The sequence below is a fragment of the Chrysemys picta genome, chromosome 3 (assembly GCF_011386835.1).
Source record: "Chrysemys picta bellii isolate R12L10 chromosome 3, ASM1138683v2, whole genome shotgun sequence".
NCBI lineage: Eukaryota > Metazoa > Chordata > Testudines > Emydidae > Chrysemys > Chrysemys picta.
In genome coordinates this window covers 44,794,043-44,819,963 of record NC_088793.1, presented here as the reverse complement: position 1 = coordinate 44,819,963, position 25,921 = coordinate 44,794,043, and the positions used below count along the sequence as shown (strand labels likewise).

At 40.1% G+C, this 25,921-nt stretch overlaps 1 protein-coding gene across 4 annotated transcripts in view; it reads left to right on the top strand.

The window, feature by feature from the left end:
• The window catches only part of CSMD1 (CUB and Sushi multiple domains 1), a 1,932,406-nt gene that overhangs the window by 1,130,323 nt on the left and 776,162 nt on the right, over positions 1-25,921 (top strand). For all 4 annotated transcript variants that reach the window (XM_008163737.4, XM_005289701.5, XM_065587776.1 and 1 more), the window contains one exon: positions 16,460-16,572. In XM_008163737.4, coding sequence (XP_008161959.2) covers positions 16,460-16,572 — 113 coding nt within the window. The remainder of the gene's footprint in view (positions 1-16,459; positions 16,573-25,921) is intronic.

Here is a 25,921-nt window from a genome sequence, read left to right as displayed (position 1 = left end):
TGATCAAAAAGGGACCCTGTCGGCTCAGGTCCGCAACGTCAACCGGGCCATTAAAGGTCCAGTTGGCAGTGCTGCGGTGCTAAGGCAGGCTAGTCCCTACCTGTCCTGATACCGCGCTGCACTCCGGAAGTGGCCAGCAGGTCCGGCTCCTAGGCGGGGGTGGGAGGGTGGGCATGGGGCTCCGTGCGCTGCCCCCGCCCCAAGCACAGGCTCCACACTCCCATTGGCCAGGAACCAGTGACAGGGGTGAGCAAGAGTAGCGCATGGTGCATCCTGACTCCCTGCCTACCAGTGTTAGACCTGCTGGCCGCTTCCAGGGCACGCACAACACAGTGTCAGGACAGGCAGGCAGCCTGCCTTAGGCCTGCTGCACCGCTGACCAGTAGCTGCCTGAGGTAAGCCCTCACCCCAACCCTGAACTCCAATCCCTCCCCCCAGCCCTGAGCCCCCCCCCAACTTGGTGCCCCCTCCTGCACCCCAAATCCCTCATCCCTGGCCCCACCCCAGAGCCCACACCCCCACCCCAGAGCCCTCACTCCCCCTGCACCCCAACCCCCTGCCTCAACCCTCAGTCCACTCCCGTATTCTGAATCCCTTGTCCCCACCCCCCATCCTGGAGCCCCCTCCTGCACCCCAAACCCCCCATCCTTGGCCCCACCAGAGAAGCCATACCCCCAGCCAGAGCCCTCCCACAGCCCAAGCCCTCGCCCCAGCCCAGTGAAAGTGAGTGAGGGTAAGGGAGAGCGAGCCACCAAGGGAGTGGGAATGTAGTGAGCGGAGGGCGGGGCCTCAGGGAAGGGGCGGGGTAGGGGCAGGGCCTCGGGGAAGGGGCAGGGCTAAGGTGTTTGGTTTTGTGTCATTCGAAAGTTGGCAACCCTAATTTCAAGCTTTCTGGATATGGAGTTCCTGTTCAATGGGAGTTAAGTACATAAAGGATTTAGAGGATTGAGTCCTAAATCAGTGCAATAATCAGCCCATATGATCCCACTGAATTCAGTGACAAAATTCCCACTGATCTCAGTCAGACCAAAATTGGATTTTACCTTACTGACAGAATTGTAGAGATTATAGAAATTTTAATCTTATTGCAATTATATTATTTACTACATTAGCTTTATCCAGTAAAGCTCATTTCAGATGCAGGGTCTATTTCTTTTAAATCATAGTCTTGTAGGCTTAAAAAAAGAAAATCATGATTTCATAATAATCTAATATTAGTAACAGAAGAAGTCAAAACTGTATTTCACCTCTAAGTAAAATACATCTATGCAAATATAATTCATATACAAAATGGATCATTTTTATTTGCAGACATTCAATCATGACAGAATTCTTATGTGTATATGTATATAAGGGAATGGAGAGTTAGAATAAAACAATCTGTTTTAGCAGAAATATATCTAAAGTGAACACATACAAAAAAAAGAAGATGATTTCAGTCCCAAATTCCACTACATTTAGTATTGACAGAATAAATCAGTCAGGTAGCTCTGAACAATAATTTATTTTAATTCCAAAATTCTGTTTGGAAAAGAAACCACAAGCTGAAAACCAAGATGTATGAATTTTTATAACAAAACCATTTTTCCTAAATAGAAATTCCCTCTGATGAATCAAAAGTTTAAGTAATAATATTGTAGGAAAGATTTTGAAGTATTTGCAGGTCGAAGAGACAAGTCATATAAATTCAGTGGATTTTTGTCTTTGAAAAAAAAAATTGCTCTCAGGCCAGTAGCTAAATTTGAAAAGCATGGCTTGAGGGGGAAGCCATGGTATGCCACTACAGTTATCAGGAAGTACTGAAAAGAAGAGGATGTTAAATCCCTTACGATTCCCAGGATTAAACAAAGGTTTTACAGATTTATCAGGAAAAAGAGATACTGAAAGCACTGCAGAGTAGTGTTGTGAAGAATAAACTGTGGGGAAAATTCAATTAACGTATTAAAGACAAAAGACAGGACATCAGAAAGATGTAGAATGGAGAAACCTTTGAGCAGTTATTGGGAATGGGTAACATACAGAAATTTTAGAATCACTCACTTCTGAACATGAATAATTTTAAGGTGTCAAAAGAGAAATACTAGGAAGCGTGATTCATTTGGAAACTATAATATGAAGAATAGTGGAAGCTGTAGATGAAAAAAGTTCCCTCCATTCAGAATAAACAAAGATTAAAGTGAAAGGTTTCCTCCTACGCAGTTTTATTCCTTAGCATAGCATATTCCTGCAAGCAGCAGGAGGATTATTACCAGGACTCAGCTCTTGAACAAAGTTGGAAATACAGTTTCAGCTGCAGATACTATTTTATTTTTTATCCTAAAATGTTATGCAGTACTACTGTGTGCACTTCCATCCCAGAAGTGGCTGCATTTCAGCGGTGGGATGTGTGCGTGTGTATTTGTGTGTGTGCATGCACAAACACACTTTTCCCCATAGATTCTGATCTCAACATTTGTATTTGAATCATTTCAAAATGATAAAATTGACAAGCTTGGCTTGCTTTCCTGATGTCATTAAGATATAAAGTTCAAGTTAATTTTGAAATTAAACGGTCAATTATCTTTCATGTTAAGAACTTTTAAGGTTGACACACAGCATCCCCCCAAAATTTCAGGGTGGTCCAAAGTTTTAAAGGCTAAGTAGAGGATGCATAGCGAACTTCATGGTCCGGAGAGAAAATGACAAATAATTGTCTTGTACCACACTCAACATCAACCCAGGTTTGATTTACCACAAAGGCAATGGAGCCTTCTCAATTGGTTTCGTACTGGATATGGAATTTATGCTGCAGACGAATTTCGGTGGTGTTTTAGAAACAGTCCACTATGTCAATGTGAGCAGCCACAAACCATGACACACATTATTGAGGACTGCAAAATGGCCCAACTTCCCGAAGGTCTTCATGCCTTGAACATTGTTGATAAGAACACTGCGGCTTGTCTTGACCAGACTGCATACACCAAATAAATAGATTTTCTATTTAATGCTTTCTTTAAAAAAAAAAAAAGGGGGGGGGGGCTATGTAAATATAAAGCAAAAATAAATAAATATAACAGTGGTCCAATAAGGTTAACAAAAATCACAAAGATTCAATGGCTAAGATTAAATGTTCAACCTTAATTCTGCCCCAGTGTGCATAGGTATTTAAATATTTTCCTCCACTTTTCCTCTTCCTTTTGGAACAGTATGCTTCACAAGGGATGTTCTTGTGTGGCACCTGTGTTAAGGGGGGAGCACAGACAAAGATATCTTGCATCTCCCCAGAGCATGTAATGTATGGCATTTTAGCACAGTACACATTACAAGACATTTGAAAGCAAGCTTTCTCTATCTGCGAGGCTATGCAGAGGGGTGCTGAAAAAATGCCTGAGGAAAATCTATTTACCAGGTGCACATGATGATGCTTCTAACTGGCTGGTGAACAAAAACACAATTTAAGATAAAAATCTAGATTTGTAGGCTTCTTGTTTAGATGCATCTCCCAGAATTACATCACTTGGAAAATACATTTTTGCTTTATTTCTCTCTCTTCCTTCTTATGAACTACTCTCTTACACACATTTCCTCTCTTACTCTCTCAAGTGTCCCTTCATCGTCTTCCTCACTTTCTCTATCTCTCAAGTTCTCTTTTATTGAAAGACTTTAGGGACCAGATTTTTAAATTTATGCAGGTGTCTAAAGATGCAGGCAGATGCTTAGTGGGATTTTCAAAAGTCAGTAGGTGCCTAATACCAATTGATTTAATCTTTAAGGATCTAAATACCTTTAAAAATTGGAACCTAGTTCTGAACAATCAGTTTTCCACTCTTTCTGTTCTTGTTGATCCCCAATTTGTTACTGATTTTTTTCTCCTTCATTCCTCCATGAAACACACATTTATCTGTATCTGTCAATTCCTCATCTTAATTCTAGAACACAATGTCTCTCATTACTCAACTGTCTGTTTGATAAATTTAATCATCTCTCACATCTATTTTGTCCTAGAACATGGTTGTAACTAGAATTCTCCTACGGAGGTGGTCTAGGGCTCTCCCTCCACTGCCCTGCACTGAGCCTCAAGCTTTGTCCCCCTGTATCCAGCCCTACACACACCCCACATCCACTCCCAGTCTTCCCCAGATCCAATTCTGAATTCTTTCATGCTTCCTCTTCACCCAGACCCATGTTCTCCCCCCTACACCAAACTACACACACACTCCCCTCCTGCTGTCCCAGCCCCACACTCTTCTCCCTCAGTGGCCCACACCCAGCTCTGAGCTCTCCCCACTGCAGTCTCCTTCCCCTACACCCAGCTCAAGCTTTTACCCGAAGAGGCAGTCAGGCTGAAGAGCACCATCCTCACCAGGGGCCACTTCTGGGAGCTCCAGATGCCAAGATTCACAAAAAGCCTAGATCCTATCCTCCCACTCTCCTGTTGCCTGGGGGTTCCCAGTGCCCCCTGCCTCACTTCTTTCCAGGAAGTGCCTATGGGTGTTGGAAGAACCGCAGAACTATATGTCGGGGGAGGGGAAAGAGATACACAGGGTCACAACGTCACTAAAATTTGGACTGATTGTCTCTCTGTCATGACAGAGTGGTGGCCAGGCCAAATTTGATTGAGTGGCATTGTGACTTGGCACATAGGAAGGGGCTCCACTGTTATGCCACCCAGTTCTGGTCAGGGGCCCACAGGTCTCCTGGTCCCCATCCCTTGTTGTGCCTCTGTGCTGGACTCAACATTCTGTGTTTTATTCAGTCTAGCCTTTTACTGCCTGCAGCCTCACTGTCTCCTTTTTGAAAACTACCTCATGTCATTTAATCTTTCATTGGTTTCAGCTAGTGATGGATGATCCTCACAGGGTTCTCATTTCTGACTAGGTAGACATCTGAATCTATGCATGATTTTGCAAATCTCTTGGTTTTGATGCCCTAGCAGCTTCAAGGGAGAATTTTTTCAAAATTAAGGTCTTATCTGTGCCTGTTTTCTATCTAAAATGGAGATAATACATATCTCAGAGGATGTTTTGAAGACTAGATAAATGTTTGTACAGCATTTTCAAAATGGTAAAATTCAGTAAAGTTATTAATATGCCTGGGATCAGGTGAATCATTGAAGTGCAGAGCTACATGAAAATGGGGTAGAGGGAGGGTTTGGTTTAACTTGGGGGTGATGGTTTGGGTGTGTTGTTTTTATCTAAACCAGTTCATCCATGCTATAGTGTTTCTCTCTGAATATTATTACTTTATTTTTGTCCCCAGTCAATTCACTTGTTGTTGTTTAGTATTTATTTATTTGTATTACAGTAGCACATAGGAACCCCAGGCAAGGAAAACATTGTACAGACAAATAACAAAGACAGTCCCTGCACTAGAGAGCCTGCTGTCTAGTTGTCAGACAAAACCAGAAAGGTTTACAAAGTAGATAAGATAAAACAGATGAGGAAAGATGAGTTAAAAAAAACAAAGAGAATTGAGCAGAAAAAATGGAGGTCTCATTTACTTCAATTCTTTTATAGATTTAGAACCTTGAGAAAGTGAACTATCAGCAGTATTACATGATAGCAAAGAATACATTGCACTGTAATTATATTCAGTACAATTTTAACAAATCTGCAAAGGAAATAAAAGTACACTTTCTTTTATATACTTGTTCAGATGAAAACATTAGCTGCTATTATCTTCTTTCTCAATATCAAAGCTATGCAACAGACAACAAGAGGAACCTTGTTTTCTCCAGATCTTCCCCATTTAAATAATCACCTTGCATTACATTTTAGTCAAATAATATATCACAACTATTAAGGCATTTTAATTGAGATAATAAAAATAAAATATCATTTTAGTGGTCAAACCTGGTTATATATGCTGATTTTATTAAAACGGCTACTATTGCAATCCCTTGATATCCTAATGTAGGCTTCAAAGAGGGACTTTCTAGCTCTTCTCAATGGGACTTACATTTAATAAGGAATACATTATTTACCCCTGGAAGTTTCTATGAAATGAAATACCAGTGTGACTAGATCATATGTGTGTATCTATTTGTAAGTTGTTTAGTTCATTACTTTGTTTTAGTTCATTACTGATAAACACTTGCTAACTACTAAATTAAGGAGAAAGTCTTTACATAGTGCTCTCAATCTATTTTGTATATGAATACATTCACTACTTTATGTATGACTATTAGTATATGCAGTATATCTCTGTCTGTGTGAGCATTATTGATAAAATATAAATATTAATTGTTTGGTTGGACAGTAAGGTACATCTTAAGCCTATTGGCTTCTGTTCCCAAAGGGGAGGGTTTATAAGCCCTTCCCCTTTAATTAGGGTTACCATATTTCAACAATCAAAAAAGAGGACGGGAGGAGCCCCGCCCTAGCCCCGCCCCCGTCCTGTCCTAGCCCCGCCCCGCCCCGCCCCACCCCTTCCACTCCCTCCCACTTCCTGCCCCCTCAGAACCCCCAACCCTCCCCCCCACTCCTTGTCCCCTGACTGCCCCCCAGGACTCCACCCCCACCCTAAGCCTCCCTGCCTCTTGTCCCCTGACTGCCCCCTCCTGAGACCTTCCCCACATCCTAACTGGCCCCCTAGGACCCTACCCCCTACCTGTCCCCTGACTGCCCCAACCCTTATCCACACCCCCACCCCCTGACAGCCCCCCCCAGAACTCCTGACCCATCTAAACCACTCTGCTCCCTGTCCCCTGACTGCCCCCTCCTGGGACCCCTGCTCCTAACTGCCCTCCAGAACCCCACCCCCTACCTAAGCCTCCCTGTTCCTTGTTCCCTGACTGCCCCCTCCTGAGACCCCCCCCACCTGTACTCTGACTGCCCAAAACCTTACACCCCCAACCCCCAGACAGCCCCCCCCCGAACTCCTGACCCATCCAACCCTTCCCCTGCTCCCTGTCTCTTGACTACCCCCCTCCAGAACCTCCCTGCCGCTTCTCTGACCCCTGGCCCCCTTACTGTGCTGCAGAGCGGCGCGCTCGGCAGCGGGGGAGGGGAGCAGGGTCGGAGCTCCAGACTGCCGGAGGCCGAGGCGAACGGCCGGTCGGCGATCTGTGAATGCAGGGGGGAGGGGGAGGGAGGGAGAGGAGGGGAGTGGTCTCAAGTTTCAGGGGAGAGGAGGGGGGAAGTGGAGGAAGGGCTCTGGCTGCCGGAGCCCGTGCGAGTGGCACGATCCGGCCGGCTGCCCTGTAAGCCGCGCACGCTCTGCATGGGGAGAAGTCCGGACATTGACAAATTCCCCCCGGACGCTATTTTTAACTTAAAAAAGCTGGACATGTCTGGGGGAATCCGGACGAATGGTAACCCTACTTTAATACGGGGCTTCAGGAAGGAAATCTCCCCCCTTAGGATTAGAGTAGGATGAGGTTTTGGTGGTTTACTGTGGTCATTGTGATAGCTGCCTTTTTGGACTGGAAGGAATTGTCCCAGGCAAGGTTTGGGTTTGTTACGGTTGTCTCAACAGCCCGGGGACGCGGTTGCTAGGTTAAGTTGTAACATTAATTTTGTCGAATCTTGGCAGGTGCCCAGTGCAGGTACTCATCACCAGGGGTGTGTGTCCAGTCCCCTGATAAACTGGAATTGGAACAGATTGGGAGAAGGCATCTCCTAAAGAAGGTGGGGAATAGGGTTAGAGCTCCTAATTTCTGGAATAACAAGGAAACAACCTTCTCTAGATTAGCTTCCTTAACTATTATATGAGGAGAGGCGGTGGTCCCAGCAATGGTAGTTGGCAGTCCTCTGTCAGGTGGAATGGATTATAATAGGAAGTATGACCTGCACTGGATGAGTTGTTGCTGGATAATTCACAGTAGGTGACAGCAAGTGGTTTTCCACAGGGCAGAGTGTGAGACAAGGGTGTATTTTGTCCCCAAGCCTCTTTAATGTGTGCACAGAGTTTGTTAAGAGACAACGCTTGGAAGGTTTTGACCAAGTGGAAGGAACTAAGATTTCAATTGGTGGACACTTCTTAACCTACCTCGGACATGCCAATGGCATGACACTCTTTCCTATAGCCATTGGTGCAGTACAACAAATGTTGGAGCCTGTAAAAACAGTTAGTGAGTAATATGGACTATTTCTGAATGCAACAAAAAAGAAAATGCATGTACTTTGATACAACTAAGAAAAACAGGATGCAAACATCATGATTAACAGACAAGCTGTAGAGATAATAGATGAAATTAATTATCTTGGATCGCATATATCCAACCAAGGTGGCTGTTCCAAAGAAACCAGAAAAAAGCTAAGTATGGTTTGCTCAGCTATGGCCTTGCTAAAGAAAGTGTGTGGTGGGGAAACCATAGCATCTAGAAATGTAAAATGAGGGAACTGGAGAAAACCCTATTTTTTTCCATAGCAGTTTATGCATGTGAATTGTGAGAAGTTAATGCTGCTGACAAGAAGAAAATTGAAGCTATTGGAATGTGTTGCTGGTGAAGACTCTTGCATATCTCCTGGATAGTAAAAAAAAAGATGAATGCCTATGTTAAAAATTGCAAGCTGCCAGGCCTTGGTGATCTACATAGTGGGTGGAGCAGGACCTTGTCTGGCAGTTGCCATGGCAATTGGGAGTAGTGTAAATCCAATAGTCAGATACCACGGTGAGGATGAAGCCAGAATCAGTCAAAGGTTGGAACCGGAGTCAGGATAGGGAACAGAACAGGGAGCCATAGACTAGATAAGAGAGGGCAGAATGAAAGGCTGGAAGTAGGGCTAGAGGCAGGAGCAGGGAAGGCACAGTTGTGGTACATGTTAAACCACCTCTCCACTGCTGTCGCTTCACGGCTCAAGTAGCAGGCTGCAGGTTCTCCTGCCCAATCAGGAAGCAGGACCATTTGCAGAAGGGTCTTTCGGCACAGCTGAGCTTGCTGGGTTGCCTAGCAACCAGGGTGGGAGCCAGATCTGCTCCTGATGGAAATATTATTGGAGAGAAGCCAACCCTAAGCAGAAATCAATAGACACAAACGTATGTACTTTGGTCACATTAGGCATAGAAGTGGAACTAATCTGAAGAAAGTTATTATTGAAGGAATGGTGGTGAGTCATAATTGTAGATGACCAGTGAGGAGTTGGATGGATGGCGTGCCTCAGATCAGTGAAGATCAGCTGCTGAGTGCTCAAAGTTAGTGATGGATTGTGACGGCTCCTGAAAATTCTGCTATGTCACCGATACTCAGACATGAATAAATGTTTTGGTTTTTTTAGTTTCCAGAAGTGTTACTTAATAAAACTGTGGCCTAGTTAAACCACGATCCTGGTATCTTGTCTTGTCTTGTCTTATCTTCCTGAAGTGTCTGGGACAAAAGCATCAGTGTCTGGGAACAGTCCATATGGCTCCTGACCGCAAGAACATTTATTGTGCCTGGAACCTGTACATGAGATGCAAAAAGAGTCTTTGCGTATTCTTTTTCTCCTTTTTTTCACTTTGCACAATTCCGTCCCTTACAATATTTAAGTTTACAAAAATAATAGATTTATTAAATGAATCAATTTTATGTAAATGAATCAAAATGTCATGTATGTAGTAATAAATCAGCCTTTGGCGGGACACTACTGAGAGTATCAATTCAGGAAAAATTGATTAGAGCAGGGCAGTGACAGCCCAAGGCTGGGGTTCCTTCATTATTAAGGCACACCAAACTAGCCAAACCGAGAAGACTTTGGTTTTACCCCACTGGCTAACAAGAAGTCATACAAGCAATTCCTTCAGACACTCCAGTTTCCCAGTATCACCATCAGCAGCCACTCCTTATGGGAATGAATCGTTATGAAAACCAATATCCCAGTAAAAGAAAAAGGGTTCTCCCAAACCTAAAGGACCAAGCCCAAGATCCAGGTCAATATACAAGTCAGAATTTACCCACAAATCACGCTGTTGCCGATCCTTTAGAATCTAAAATCTAAAGGTTTATTGTTTATTCATAAAAGGAAAGAAATATAGATAAGGGTTAAAATTGGTCAAAGTAATCAATTACATACAGCAATGGCAGAGTTCTTGGTTCAGGTTTGTAGCAGTGATGGAATAAACTGCAGGCCTAAATCAAATCTCTGGAGTACATCCACAGCTTGGATGGGTCATTCAGTCCTTTGTTTCAGAGCTTCAGTGTAGCAAAGTTCCTCCAGAGGTAAGAAGCAGGATTGAAGACAAGATGGAGGGGTTTCCAGGGTCGTTTATATTCTCTGCCACGCGGCCTCTGCTTCTTTTGTTCTTACTGTGGAAAATCACATCAGCAAGATGAAGTTTGGAGTCACATGGGCAAGTCACATGTCTATGCATGACTCAGTTCTTTACAGGCAGAGCAGTCATTGCTGGCATGCTAACTTGAACTTTCCCAGGAAGGCTTCTCATATGTGGATTGGAGTCTCCCAAGGTCCATTGTCAGTTAAGTGTTTCTTGATTGGGCACTTAATCTGAAGAGTTCCTTCTCCATAAACTGGTCAAATGCTTCACTGGTGCTACTTAGAATCAAACACATTGAGATACAAGTACATAGCCAATATTCATAACTTCAAATACAAAAAGATACACACAAACAGACAGCATGATCATAACCAGCAAATTACCACCTTTTCGTAGACACCTTACTTGAACTTCTTTGTACAAGATTTGGTGCAACCATAGGACCTTGGTTGCAACAATGATCTATACGGTCACAGTTCATGTCAATAACGTAACAGTAGTTAATAAAGCAAGCTCTGAAATAGTTGCAAAAGGAATTGATCTGGAAACTGAATGCACTCAGATGAACAGAATCCCACTGTACTCATCTGGGCTAAATTTTGTGATGTTTACACATGTTGAAAAGTATTTACTTATGCAAATAGTCTAATTCACACACCAAAGGGTGTGAGGTTTCCCCAATTTAGCCCTGTGTTTGTAAAATTCTTTCTATTGAATGGTAATATTGCATGTGCACATGCATGTTTGGGTCCTATTCAAACAAGATTAATTTATGAAGAGGCACCGATACCCATATATTGCCCATCTCCCCCGATTCTAGTCTTCCAACTATTTTTTTGTACAGAAGAGAAGACTGTCAGAATATGAATCAGGTATCAATGGCTCACTACATCTTTAATTCAAATATAAACAGTGAGTGACTGTCAGACATGGAAAATTAACATATTCCTCTCTGGTTTGAAATATCATACATATAGCTAAGTTAGAATAGAGATCAAACAGGGGGATTATGCCACTGTGTCAATATCATAATATTATCACTATCATTTCTTAGATTAATGGAAACTACTGAGGCAATTTTAGCCAAAACATATGGCGTTTATAGATATGCATTGTAGATTGACAGATAGTTTTGTGTATGTATTTGGGGAACAACTGTAAAAAATACAGCCAATAATAGACATACTTTGAATTTGCTTTTGTGTCTCCATGTGTGTTTACTCCTTTGCTAATGTACCATTTAATTCAAGTAACAGTTTAATTCAAAATACTCCGGCATTGGTTTCTCTCAGACTTTTAACCCCACAGCTCTGGACAAACCAGATAAAGTGTTACTGCAAATATATTTTGTACAAAAAATGCATCTTTCCAACAATTAACTTTTAATGTTTGGGGGAAAGCCGGTGTCACTATAAGTAAAATGAGCAGCTCTAAAGAGACAGGGCAGCTTTTTATATTCAGAACATACCATTTCCTAACAAGGTGTTAGCACAAAGTACCATAGTAAATCCTTTTACTACTGCATGGATTTTTCTTTTTCTTAATTGTATTACAGTACTACCTTGAAGCCCCAATCAAGTTCAGCATATCATTGTGGTAGACAGTTCCAACACATAGTAAGAGTTAATCCCTGTTCTGAACAGTTTGTAATTTAAATAGACAAGACAAAGTTTAGGTGGATGAACAGAGGCACAGAGGGATCTTGACTTGTTCTAGGTCAACACAGAAGGTCAGAGATCACTCCCAATCTAATATTTTATCCATGGGACCATACAAGCTAAAGTGAGCAAAATTGTTGTGTTGTTTACAACCCTGTGACTTTTCATCTGACAATCTTGTAACAAAAGAGCTTTTAATTGGCTATTCCTTTCAGTTCATTGGGAACAGGAATGCTCCCAGTCTTCTTTAAAATTTTTAACACATCCTTACAGAAAAACTCCATGCTAAGAAAAAATTGGAGCCATTACATAAATTTAAGAGTCAGCAGTGCATAATTGTCACAAATCAGTAGGTACCTGTATCCTAGAGAATAAAGTTGATTTGAACACTTCAATTGCAGATTAGAGGAAAATTTTTCTTCTAGGCAAGGTTTGTTTTTTTATCATTGAATGGGTAAACTAATTTTGATATTGGAATGTTATACTCTCTATTGAAGGTGAAAACCTTGACTCAGTAAGGCTTGACTAAAGATTTCATTTGCTGCCATATCAGTTTAGGTTGGAATATAAAGATGTAAATTAAAATATAAATTAAAATATCATGTTAATTTCCACCATGAAATATTGTAGTCCAAATCTTGCAAGCTGCAAAGACAGTTTTGGTTATTTTTCTTTTTACTTTAAATAGTTTGCAAAATTCTGTGTCCTCCCACCTACTATAATACATTACATGAAGAAAAACATTAACATGCGTGGTGGAGTGAAGACATTATTGATATTTGTTTTAAATAACTCCCTCTTGGAATGATACAGCCACCCTCCAAAGACCTTTAAATACTTATTGCCCTTACCTCTACTGGATTTTGGGGCAGAGTACTAGCACCAAAAACTGATAGTAACAGCAGGAGTAAATTGCAATTATGTGGTACCCCACCTTTTAAGGGACCCCCCACACCCATTTTAAGACTTTCATTAACATGGGTTTGATGTGATTGGTTGTTTTGTGTGTGTATGCTCTCTCACATCAGCCTTCATCTGATGATGTAGCTGGGCAGAGTGGAAGAAGGGCACATTTATCATGGGAAATTCAGTAAACTGGGGCTCTGAGACAGTTAAGAAGCTTAATTAATAGTCTTGCTCTCCTCCTTGTTCCCAGTTCAGTGAAACAATCATAAAGAGGGGGAAATGGAAAGAAGAGCTTTAGTACAGAATGCAATTAACATTTTTTTTCAAAATGCACAAAACATGATTATCATTAAGACATTTTCTCATGAGAAAATGTAAATGTGCTTTCCTAATTTTCCCATATAACCAACGGTAGTAGTTTGCACAGGGAAATGTGTTCATGAATGATAGGGGAGGTTGGCATGATGATGACTATGAGATAGTCCATGAGCCACTGTTTCCAATACGATCTGGTCCACACTAAGAATAGGACAAGTAAAATAACATGATGCTTTGCAGACATTCCTTACAGTCTAGATGCACAACAAATTAATGCAGAGAATAAGTAAAAAGCTGTTTGAAAGAATGGTGAATTTGTCAAAGTCACACTCTAAAAAAATTGTTGTAATAATAAAGGAAAATAAAAATCCTTGACAATTTGTTTGTAGACAATCAGCAAAACAACCTCAATGTTTGCAGTATTCCCTAAGTATTCCTGCAACTTTATTTAGATGCACAATGAAATTAGTAAATTGTTAAGGGTGCCACTCTATATTCTTGCAGTTTCACAATTTGTTATGGGAATCAATTAATAAAGAATTAAAAGATAAGAATAAAATTAAAGCCAGTCAACATAGTTTATGGAAAACAGAACTTGTCAAACAAATATGATTTCATTCCTTGATAAGATTAAAAGTTTGGTTGATAAAAGGTAACCGGATAGATGTAATACATTAAATAAAAAAGCCCACATGGCATTCTGATTAAAAAGTTAAAATTATACAATGTCAATTGAGCAGATGTTAACTGGGTTAAGACTTGGCTAACTGACAGATCTCAAAAAGATGGGGAATTATGATTGAATGGCAGTGTTTCTAATGGGGTTGAACAGGGATCAGTACTAGGGTTGCCAACTTTCTAATCGCACAAAACCAAACATCCTTGCTCTGTCTCCTGCCTCGCCCCTTCACTGAGACCCCACCCCTGCCCCTTCCCTGAGGCCCCGCTCCCACTCACTCCATCCCGCTTCCCTTCGTCGCTGGGTCACTCCCACCCTCACTCGGTTTCACTGGGCAGAGGCAGGGGGTTGGAGTGCAGAAGGGGGTGCAGGCTCTGGGTTGGGCCAGAAATGAAGGGTTCAGGTTGCAGGATGGGCCTATGGGCTGGGGCAGAGGATTGGGGTACAGGATGGGGCTTAGGGCTAAGGCAGGGTTTGGGGTGAGGGCTCCGGGAGGGCGTTTGGGTGTAGGAGGAGATTCTGCCCTGGGGCAGATGATTGGGGTGCAGACTCCAGCCGGGCGGTGCTTACCTCACGCCGCCCCCTCAGCTCTCATTGGCTGTGGTTCCTGGCCAATGGGAGCTGCAGAGCCAGCACTCGTGGTGGGGGCAGCACACTGAGCTTCCATGATCATCCCTGTGCCTAGGGACATTTCAGCCACTTCCGGGAGCTGTGCAGAGCCAGGGCAGGCAGGGATCCTGCCTTTGCCCCGCAGCACCGCTAACCAGATTTGAATGGCCCAGTCAGTAGTACTGACCGGAGCCACCAGCATCCCTTTTTGACCGGGCGTTCCAGTCGAAAACCGGATGCCTGGCAACCCTAATCAGTACTAGGCCTGATGCTATTCAACATTTCTTCAATAATCTACAAGTAAATATAAAATCACTGTTGATAATATTTGCAGATGTGTTGCCTGTTGAGTTTAATTTAATAACCATAATAACGTGAGATTGTCAAAATAACAGGTTTAAATGGAATTATTTAATCAAAGATTATCAAACAAATACAACACTATACATAATACAGAAGGAAAACATATGTTACCACTCTTGTGTACTATGAAGAGGTGGGGTACTGGTAGAATACATTCCCCAATCTAACTCCCAAAACCTCTTTCCTGTTATAGGTGTAAAACAAAGGTATTCCTTTTTGGAGGGAATATTATTTTCCCAAAATTAATTTCACCATGTTCTGTTTTCAAATTCTCTTGTTACCAATCACTAATGGAATTTCTTGTATGGTATCTTAGGTTACATGATCAATAAGCTAAAGGGATTTCAAACCCAATTGTTAATCAGAGCACCTGTTGCAACAAGCACTCCCTAATGAGTTAAAATCTTCTTTCAATGGGTCATTATTTCATTTATCACAGAAAACATCTGCAACAACAAATACCTCTCATCAATCACAGAACATAACTGGATCATTAGCAACCCTCTTCAATTACCCAGTTTTGTTTATCGTAAGATATGTCTGTCAATATCTTCCATTAGTTTTAAGGGATCTTTTCCTCCAGATATCTAGACTTTCACAGACTTAGAGACACTGAGGATGATTAGGTACAGCCCAGTGCTTCATTATATACATTTTTGAATACTGGCCACCCTCCAGGTTCAGGTTAATAACCAACACTCTGAGGCCTTAGAATTCAGCCATGCTTTTTGATAACACTGTAAGGTTTCTGGGAGAACAGTTAGTAAGAAAAGAATTATGAGAATTTAACATACAAAAATCATGAAAAGTTAATATTTACTAACTCTGGCACTTTGAGTTCAGAAAGTGGGGGCTTGCAAAGCTATTTACTAACAAATGACACAGCTAACAAAAACTAATTTCCCTTTGCTAAATACTCTCACCTTCTTGTCAACTGTTTGAAATGGGCCACCTTGTTACATTGGCCTCATTAGCACTACAAAAGTGATTTCCACTCCTTGCCAACTGCTGAGAATAGCCCACTTCCAACTTAATTGAATTGGGTCGTTAGCACTGACCCTCCACTTGCTAAGGTAACTCCCATCTTTTCATATGCTGTGTATTTATACCTGCCTACTGTATGTTCCACTCCATGCATCTGATGAAGTGGGTTTTAGCCCACGAAAGCTTATGCCCAAATACATTTGTTAGTCTCTAAGGTGTCACAAGGAATCCTCGTTGTTTTTGCTAATACAGACTAACACAGCTACCATTCTGAAACCTATAATATAGAGAGTTTTTCTTGCTAGGTTGATGCCCTTGTAAATGAGATATATGAGATGTAACGTTTATATTGTTCTTCTAAAATTAATAACTTTTCATTTAAGGCAGTGCATCGATTTGCTACTGAACACCATTCTCTGCAACTGTTTACCAACATTTCAGATAAATATGACCTTATGCATTTTGATGTTTTGTCATAAGATCACTTGCTAACTTTTCTGCAGAGAAGTTAGCAGCTGAAAAAATAAACTTTAGAAATTTTTTCTCCCACTACATTTCTCATAATAATGAGAGAAGGAGAAACCAATTTGACTATCAAAGAACTATGTGGAAAGGAAAATACAGTAATAGATACTAGTGCATCACAACTATCAGATGCATGATGCACACTGTGATCAGTATATTTAATTTCACTTGGTCTGTTACCTTTAAATCAATCTAAAATACATGTTTTTGCTTCACTGTATCTTAAATAAGTTTTTTTTTCCAGGTTGACTGGCATGAACCTGCCTTCTCCTGTTATCAGCAGCAAAAACTGGTTACGACTCCATTTCACATCTGACAGTAACCACCGACGGAAAGGATTTAATGCCCAGTTCCAAGGTAGGAAATACAGAGTGTCACCAAAAATAATGTGAATTGAACTGGTTGTGGTGTACATTTTTCTTTAGAAACCAGAGGTCTGTGTAGTAAAAAGGTAAAGTCTAGATTCTACTGCCCTTAAGCTGAGTAGTAGCTACCATTATATTATAAAATAAATACCTTTCAGAGATTCATTTAATATTGTTTACACATAAAGTAGCAACATTCCCTGTGAAATATACCTCTAGAGGTATGTTTATTTGTTTTTTTTACATTAGATAAATTGCATGTGTGATGTCTTTTTCCATTAATTCAGATCTTTGCTTTAAATCATGAGTAGAATGCAAGTCACAGAAAATCTATTCTATGCAAAGACAGACCCTATCTCACTGATGTCTTCCTTCATTACTCATAATCAAGCTCTTGCCCAGAGGGTTACATTTATCACTTGGAGATTTAACCCCTCCCCAACTCAAGATAAAGCACATTTCAGACTGCCGAATAGATCTGCATATTCATCTTTATTAGAAAGCTAGAAGATGTCAATGCTGCTGTCAGTTTTTGTCTATGTCCACCTGGATATTCATCAAAATGCAATTTTTCTGGAATGGAATCTTCATTGATTTTTGCACTTGATAAATCATCACTCAGAATCAATGATTTTGTAATTAAATTAGAAAGAAACAGGAGAATATCCTGTAAGTCACAAATACAGATGATGTAGAAGCTGAGTATACCTTCAAACCCTGTACTTACACAAGCTATTTGTTACTATTTTCCCCCTGCATGCAAATAGACCTCTTCATAGCTTAAGTTATCATTCCACAATAGGATCTGTATTCCTCTGTTCATGTGTGCTGTTGACTGATGATTATATCTATATGAGATAAGTAAAAATAAAACATATCAAACATATTTGATACAATATCTATCATCTTTGTACTCCTGTACTTTTAAAATCATTGTGAACAAAGGGTGGATTTTTTTCTTCTTCTCTCAGTTGAAAAATTTAAGTAATACCACTTTATAGGACAGCGTGTGTGATATGTCATTGCACTTAGAATTTGTTTATACAAAGCTGACTGAGGCTGAGGGCAGTGATACTTTTGGCACCTGGTAATTGAAGTGCCCTACACTACATAAAATTTGATCCTGGATCCCATTCACCAATAGTTGTAAGGACACTATGGGTAATCCTGACAACCCATCAGGAAGTTAAGGATCTATCAAATAGTCATGGTAAGTCTGGGGCAAAGCGATGAAACAACATTCTAAGATTTAGAAAAAATCTATTTTATGTATGAATGCATAAGATGGAATTGAAGTTTAAAGGAAATACCTAATGAGACTATAAACTCAAAATGGGTATTTGTTGCACTGTATAATATATCTGACATTTTTTCTCTTGGTGGCAGTGTAAAACTTGGCTTTTAAAGAACAGTATTCAAATGACAATTTGAGATAGCTTAATAAATTGCAAATTCTTACTGTTATTTGAAATCTCCTTTTCTAATATAAAGCATCCTTTTAACATGCAAGTTAATGTAATGGCATTTTATAAACTACCAACAAATTGCAATTCAGTGAATCTCAGCAATGCACAGTGTATTAATGTGACAACAGCAAGTAAATGAAGTAAGGAAGTAAGGAAAATTGCCTTTAAATACTAAAATATCTATTATGTTAAATCAGAATATTATTATTCAGTTCATCATAGATAGCTGAATATAATGGTTAGTCTTTCTATTCGGTAGTACACTAATTAACACTTTAAAGGTATTTAATGATAGGCAGAGCTGTCAGTGAATCTAATAGTTAAAGATGAAAACAGTTTCCATTATAAGATCCTGGTTTTGGTTGCTTTTAACTGCCAAATTGCAGCAATTCAGGTTGAACTTTTCAATGCTGGGTGTCTGCTTCAGACTGAATTATTTTGGAATATTTCAGCATTAACAGAGGCAAGGATCCTGTGGGAAAAATAGTATGTGATCATGTTACAGCCCTGGCAGAATCTTCCCTTGTAGTAGACACCAGACTGCTGTATTGTACCCAGCCTTTGAATTCTGCATGCTTCTAAGCCTACTGTATCTCAGTAGATGCAGATGCTGCCTCTAAATATGGTCTCTTAATCAGACTCTGTGTCTGTATCCCCTTTGGGGATGTGGCCCTAGGCCTCAAGACAAATGCTGATGCCCTCCAAGTCTCTCCAGTTACTTAAGTACACCACCCAGAACTCCACCTTCATGGGTACCATTAGAATTCTCTGAGGATATCCACAAACATGTGGACAAGGGATATAGCGTACTTGGACTTTCAGAAAGCCTTTGACAAGTCCCTCACCAAAGGCTCTTAATCAAAGCAGTTCATGGGGTAAGAGGGAAGGTTAGTACCGGTTAAAAGACAGGAACAAAAGAGTAGGAATAAATGCTCACAATGGAGAGAGCTAAATAGAGGGGTCCTCCAAAGATCTGAACTGGTTCCTGTTCTGTTCAACATGTTCATAAATGATCTGGAAAAACAGGTAAACAGTAAGGTAGCAAAGTTTACAGAAGATACAAAATTAATCAAGATAGTTAAGTCCAAAGCAGCCTGCAAAGAGTTACAAAGGACTCTCAGAAAACTGGGTGACTGGGCAACAAAATGGCAGATGAAACTCAATGTTGATAAATGCAAAGTAATGTATACATACAAAATGATGGGATCTAAATAAGCTGTTATCACTCAAGAAAGATATCTTGGAGTCGTGTATAGTTCTCTGAAAACATCTGCTCAATGTGCAGTGGCAGTCAAATAAGCTAAACAGAATGTTAGGAACCATAAGGAAAGGTACACATAATACGACACAATATATCCTAATACCACCATATAAATACATGGTACACCCAACAAAAATGATTAGGGGTATGGAACAGCTTCCATATGAGGAGTGTTTGAAAAGACTGGGACTTTTCAGCTTGAAAAAGAGATGGCTAAGGGGTTATATGTTGGAGATTGAACATATAAAGCCATATATGTCTTTTGCCTTGAAGCCATATATGTCTTTTGCCTCCACTGCTCCCCTTGGAAGGCTATTCCAGAACTTCACTCCTTTGATGGTAGAAACCTTCATCTAATTTCAAGTCTAAACTTCCTGATGCCAGTTTATATCCATTTGTTCTTGTGTCCACATTGGTACTGAGCTTAAATAATTCCCTCGTATTTATCCCTCTGATATATTTATAGAGAGCAATCATATCTCCCCTCAGCCTTCTTTTGGTTAGGCTAAACAAGCCAAGCTCTTTGAGTCTCCTTTCATAAGACAGCTTTTCCATTCCTCGGATCATCCTAGTAGCCCTTCTCTGTACTTGTTCCAGTTTGAATTCATCCTTCTTAAACATGGGAGATCAGAACTGTACACAATATTCCAGATGAGGTCTCACCAGTGCCTTGTATAACGGTACTAACACCTCCTTATCTCTACTGGAAATACCTTACCTGAGGTACTCAAAGTGTAACAGCTAAATACAAGTTGGAACAGATTGTTTAGCATAAGTAGTTAATACATATTTCAAGGGACCATTCAAGGTGAAGTGACACAGGGGTTGGGAGCTGTGGGTGAGGGTCAAATATACAGTGATTGCTCTGCGAGAACTGTTCATGAAAAGATGACAATGTTTTTGTCTTTTATAATTTTTTGTTCATTTGAGAATGTGGTAATTGTCCCACTTCACCCATATAGCTGTTATTGAGGCATATCGTGCTCTAGTTGAGGTACACCACATGTTGTGATAGGCGTGTGTAAGACCCATGAATCCTGAAAGGTGTGTTGTGGGGGTATTGATCATTGTAATGTAGAGAGATATTTCTATAGGTTTTGCATCTGTTGTTTTAGCAGGGATTGGTGCCACTTTGTTGCTCCGTCCTAGTCTGTGAGGGAGCTTGCTTCTGATTATGAGCTTAGAGGGGTTTGGTGGTTGTTTGAAGACCACAAGAATGAGGGTGGGTCAGGAAAGATTTCTTTCAGCCTGTGGTCCCCATTGAGTATGCTATCCCCTTTGGGATATTAAGTGACAATTGGGAGTGTATAGTGGAGGGGGGGTTATATCTGTTTTGAAGCAGGTTCAATATGTGGGTAACGTGAGACAATCACTACGCTCTTGAATAAACTCACACAAAAATGATAAAAGACAAAAACACCATATAAGCTGTGGGTTAACACTTTTTATAGAGCGGTCACTCTATATCTGACCTCCCAGGCCTCATCCTGATAGGAAACCTGCACAACACCTTCAAAAGACTAATCTGGGATCTTAAATTCATAACTTTGTTAGACATTATAAAATCATGGATTGAATAGAGGCACTGGATTTATGTCTTATTACAACAATCTATATCCCACTATCACCACGCCTAGACCAGCTGCCCTTCACCATGACTCAAGAGGTGTTGATGGACCAGATCACCTTGAATGGTCCATTGAAATATGTGGTTAGAACTTGTGCTAAACATCTGTTCCGTCTAGGGTGACCAGACAGCAAGTATGAAAAATCAGGACAGGTGGTGGGAGGTAATAGGCGCCTATATAACACTAAGTCCCAAATATCAGGACTGTCCCTAAAAAATCGAGACATCTGGTCACCCACATTTCGCCTTGTATGTAGCTGTAGCATGCTGAATACATTTCCCAGACCTGAAGAGGAGCTCTGTGCAAGCGTGAAAGGTTTTCTCTTTCATCAATAGAAGTTGGCCCAATAAAAGATATTACTTCACCCACCTTGTCTCATAGATAAAATTGTTACATGGCATGTAATTAAATACCATACCATAATGCATACACACAAAGGGACTAAATTAAGGTTGCATGGGTAATCTGAAATCTGGCATGTCCTAAATTTTGAGTGCATAACTCTGCAATTTTACTGCCCTTGAACGTTTTTGTTATATAATATGTATATATTTTCCCCGATACATGCTCATGTTTCATTTCTCAGTCTGTGTTTGTATACACTCGCACATGTATGTATAACCTATATTTAAATATTCCTCAAAACTGAACAATAATTAGCATGCAGTCTCTTTTTGAAAAGCTAGTCCTTCTTTGAAGAATTTATTTGTAGAATTAAATATATTCACTTTTATGCAAGAACAAGCATATAATAACAAATTATAAATTAATGGATTTAAGCAAGCAATCTGATCAAAAATAGAGTTGTGCAGGCTTAATTCAGTTTCAGATGGTTGAAAGATTGATTGAAAGAGATTAAAGTGCTATTGTTGCATTGCTATTTTAGACTATCTTTACAAGTAAAAGATTTAATCTTGAGATTTTATCTTTTACTCAATAATGCTTCCAAAAAGTAGCAATATACAAGCTAACTGAAAATGAAATGGTGCTATTGTTGCTTACTTTTGAGGCTCAAGTTTAAGCTCCAGTTTAAAATTGGTCACTCGAGAGCTACTATCCAGCTAAAATGATCTCACTTATTTTGAGTTCATTACATTTTACACTAAGAAAATAATTCTCCTACACCATTTAATAACAGTACTATACATCCAAGCCCATTGTTATTTCATTGAGTTGATTGTCTAGATGTGAGACGGCTTAAATTGTTTCTTCACAGAAAATTGTCATGGGAAAGAAGAGGGAGGTGCAGTGGATAGGCAGCAACATAGGCTCTTCAAAATCAGGCCAGTATAGGAGCCTTCCCCACACAAAATGCAGAATGCTACATGTTACTGTTGCCCTCAGCAGGAGCACCTGGCACTCCTATTTAGATCTTTGCAAATCTGTGGGGGGGAGGTGTATTTAATTTCATTTCACTGGCAGTTCCAAAAATTTGTTTTAAAAAAATCGCTTGGGTCAAACCAAAAACAACTTTTTTTCAGAATTTTTTGTGAATAAAAAAAATTCAGAAAAAGAATGTTTCAGATAAAACAAAATATTTTGTTCAACTCAAAACAAAATGTTTCATGTCAGAATCAGTGTTTTATTTGATCCAAAATCATTTTATTTTTGATTTTTTTTCATAATAAAAGCCAAGGAAATAAAGGGCTAGATTCATAAAAAATGGGGATGCCTGCGTTATACCTTCTGGAAGCAGGGAGTCGGGTTCAAATCCTGATCTAGAACAGCAATCTGAACCCAGGTCACCCCCATCTCAGGTAAATGCTCTAATTACTGGGGTGTAGGGTATTCTGAGGTGAGTTTTTCTCAGTCTCTCTCGTTGAAACTTTCACATTGTTTAAAGTTTTTGAATAGGGATTGTGCCAGACAAAGAGAACGAGAATGACTCTAGTTCAGTAGTTCAGATGCTCACCTGGGAGGAGGAACAGACAAGTTCCAGTCCCTCTGCCAGTAAATATTTATTTATACAAGGTGGAACAACTTCAACAGAACAGATTCCCACCCCAAAATACTCCATAGCCTGGGAGTTAGGACACTTCTCTGGATTGTGGAAGGTCCAAAATCAAACCCCTGCTTTCTGTGGGTGTACACTCTGGAGCAGGGATTTGGACCAAAGTCTCCCTCTTCCAATGCAAGTACTTTAACTGCTGATCTACAAGGGCACTAATAGCACCTCATCCAGTTTTGTGAACTAAATCCTCATCTGTATCTGACTTGAAAAATTTAAATATTTCATTGTGATAATGTTGGACTGATTTCAACATTTCTGTGTGGGTTTTTTTTTTTTCATGCCTCTTTGGTGCACTTGCAGGAAATTCTTTGCCCAGTACCCACCTTCAGTAGTCAGGCTGGTTGCTGGCAGATATGCAGGGAGTGTGAACAGGAGAGGTGCACAAGGGAGGATTCTTTGTTTTAGGATTGTACCCTAAAGCTGCTACTTTGACCCACACCCTCCCTGGGAAAGGACAGTAGATTCACTCAATTTCCCTCCTTCTGCTATCAATCTCCCACTCATGCTGACAGGCAAGAGCTCCTTTGGAGCAGAGCTCTAAATTCCGTAAGGAGTGCACACCCACTGTGCATCTCCTGCTCCCTGGAAGCCTGTCCTCTTTCCTACATGTACAGTAGAACCACACCAACACTGCCATGGTTCCAGGGTCAGGATTTTGCCTCTAGGTGTGTTAACTAATTATGTCTCTTAGTGAAGCTTGTGCGTGTGTGTGTAGCCACACACAACCCCAGAGACAAACTGGAACCAACATTCTTTTACTGTAACATATGGTAGTATAAAAACGTTAGCGTTCTTTTTCTCTTTGAATGGTTTATACTAGGCAAGTAAATTCTTTCCAGGAGCATTGTCCTTCAGGCAATTGAGATTATTATGGATCACAGAGTGACAATATATTTGATAATGATTCAGAATTGTTCAGTGTATTCTTAAAAATTAGGAGACTTTGGATTCTTATTTTCATTTTAAAAGCAAAGAACATAAGTCACAGTGCTGATTTTTCTATAACTAAAGAATCGTTCATAAATCTCTTTAATTTTACTTATTTTATTCAGAATTATTTATCTTGAACTCTCAAAGAAAGTTTTCAAAACCAAACCTAAGGAGTTCTAACAATTAGTGTATTCTACTGTCTGTCACATAAAGTTGAACTCTGGAGAGGAGTGTTTGAATTAAATGTAATGTATTGTGGTCGGTTAGGAGAGAGGGGTTCAGAAAGGTATTATGGTATTAAATGTTTTGATCATTATGCACCAGAAGTTATCTGTGTGTTCTGTTTGACTACCTTGAATAATTCAGGATTTAACAAATAGAAGTCAAACAATGAAAATAATAGAGGCTGCAGAAATAAATCTGCATTAATGGAAAACTGTGAGTGAAATAATGTAAAATAAATTGCAAAGTAAAATATTTTTCTCTGTGATTTTCTTTTAAATTCACCGAAACAGCACATGAGAATTACATATATATTTTAGAGAGATATGGTAAGTGAGGTAATACATTTTATTGGACCAACTTCTGTTGGTGAAAGAGACAAGCTTTTGAGCCACACAGAACACTTTGTCAGGTCCAATAAAAGAGTTTGTTTCTCTAATATCCCTGAACCAATATGGCTACAACTACACTGCATGTATATTTTTACACACACTGCTAAAAACCTTAAAAATTATGTTTGCAGGTAAGTTACAATGTCAAAGTATTTGCAATATTAACAGTGAGATACTGTTAATTAGGAAAAACATAACTTTTCGGTGATTGCAGCCTTATATATCAGGTTAACTTTAGAAAACAGAATTAATAATTAATAAAAGTGGTTCACATATTCAGATAGTGTAATGCCAGAAGGGACCATTACATCATCTAGTCTAGAATCCTGTATATCACCAGGCATTACATTTCATCCAGTTACCCCTGTATTAAGTCCAATAACATGTGTCTTGCTAAATCATATGTTCCAGAAGGGCATCCAGTCTACATATGAAGACACCAAGAGATGACAAATCCATCACTTTCCTTGATAGTTTGTACCAATGATTACAAATTTGAGACTTATTCCTAATTGTAATTTATCTGGCTTCATCTTCCAACCATTGTTTTTTGTTATGCCTTTCTCTGTACATTAAATTACCCTTTAGTGCATTCTCCCCATGAAGGTACTTATACACTGTAATCAAATCACCTCTCAATTTTCTTTTTGATAAGCTAGATAAATTGAGCTGTTTAATTCTCTGACTGTAAGGCATTTTATCCAGTCCTGACATCATTTTATGGCTCTTTTCTGAAACTTATTAGTTTTTCAACCTGCTTTTAAAAATGTTAAGAACATAACTGGACAATTCCAATATTGGTCTCACCAGTGCCATATGCAGAGGTAAAATCACTTCCCTATTCCTACAATCTTTTTATACATCCAAGGCTCATATTAACTCATTTTTCCATATCATCACACTGGGAGCTTATGTTGAGTTGCTTGTCCACTATGACTCCAAGATCCTTTTCAGAGTCACTGTTTTCCAGGAAAAACTGCCCCACTCTCTAGGTATGGCTGGCATTCCTTGGTCCTAGATATACAATGTTGCATTTGGCTGCATTAAAATTTATTTTACAATCATGCAGATGATGAATATTATTATTATTTATTTGTATTGCCGTAGCACCTAGGAGCCCTAACAAGGTCCAGGACCCCGTTGTGCTAAGCGCTACACAAACACAGAAAAAATATGTGGCCATGCATCAGAGAGCTTATATGGCAGGGCGAAGGCTCACTGGCATGGCGCCTCCTGCTGGTCATCCTAGGAATTAGCTCTTCTAGCCCGGAGCACCCTCTGCAGGCCGGTGTCTCACCTGCCACCGGCCCCCATGTCCCTCCCGGACCCCGGTGCCCTTTACATCAGGGTTCTGTCGCTCGCAACATCCCACAATCTGGGTCTCCCAGCGCAGGGGAACCCCCACCCCTCTATCCCCACCTTGCCTCAGTG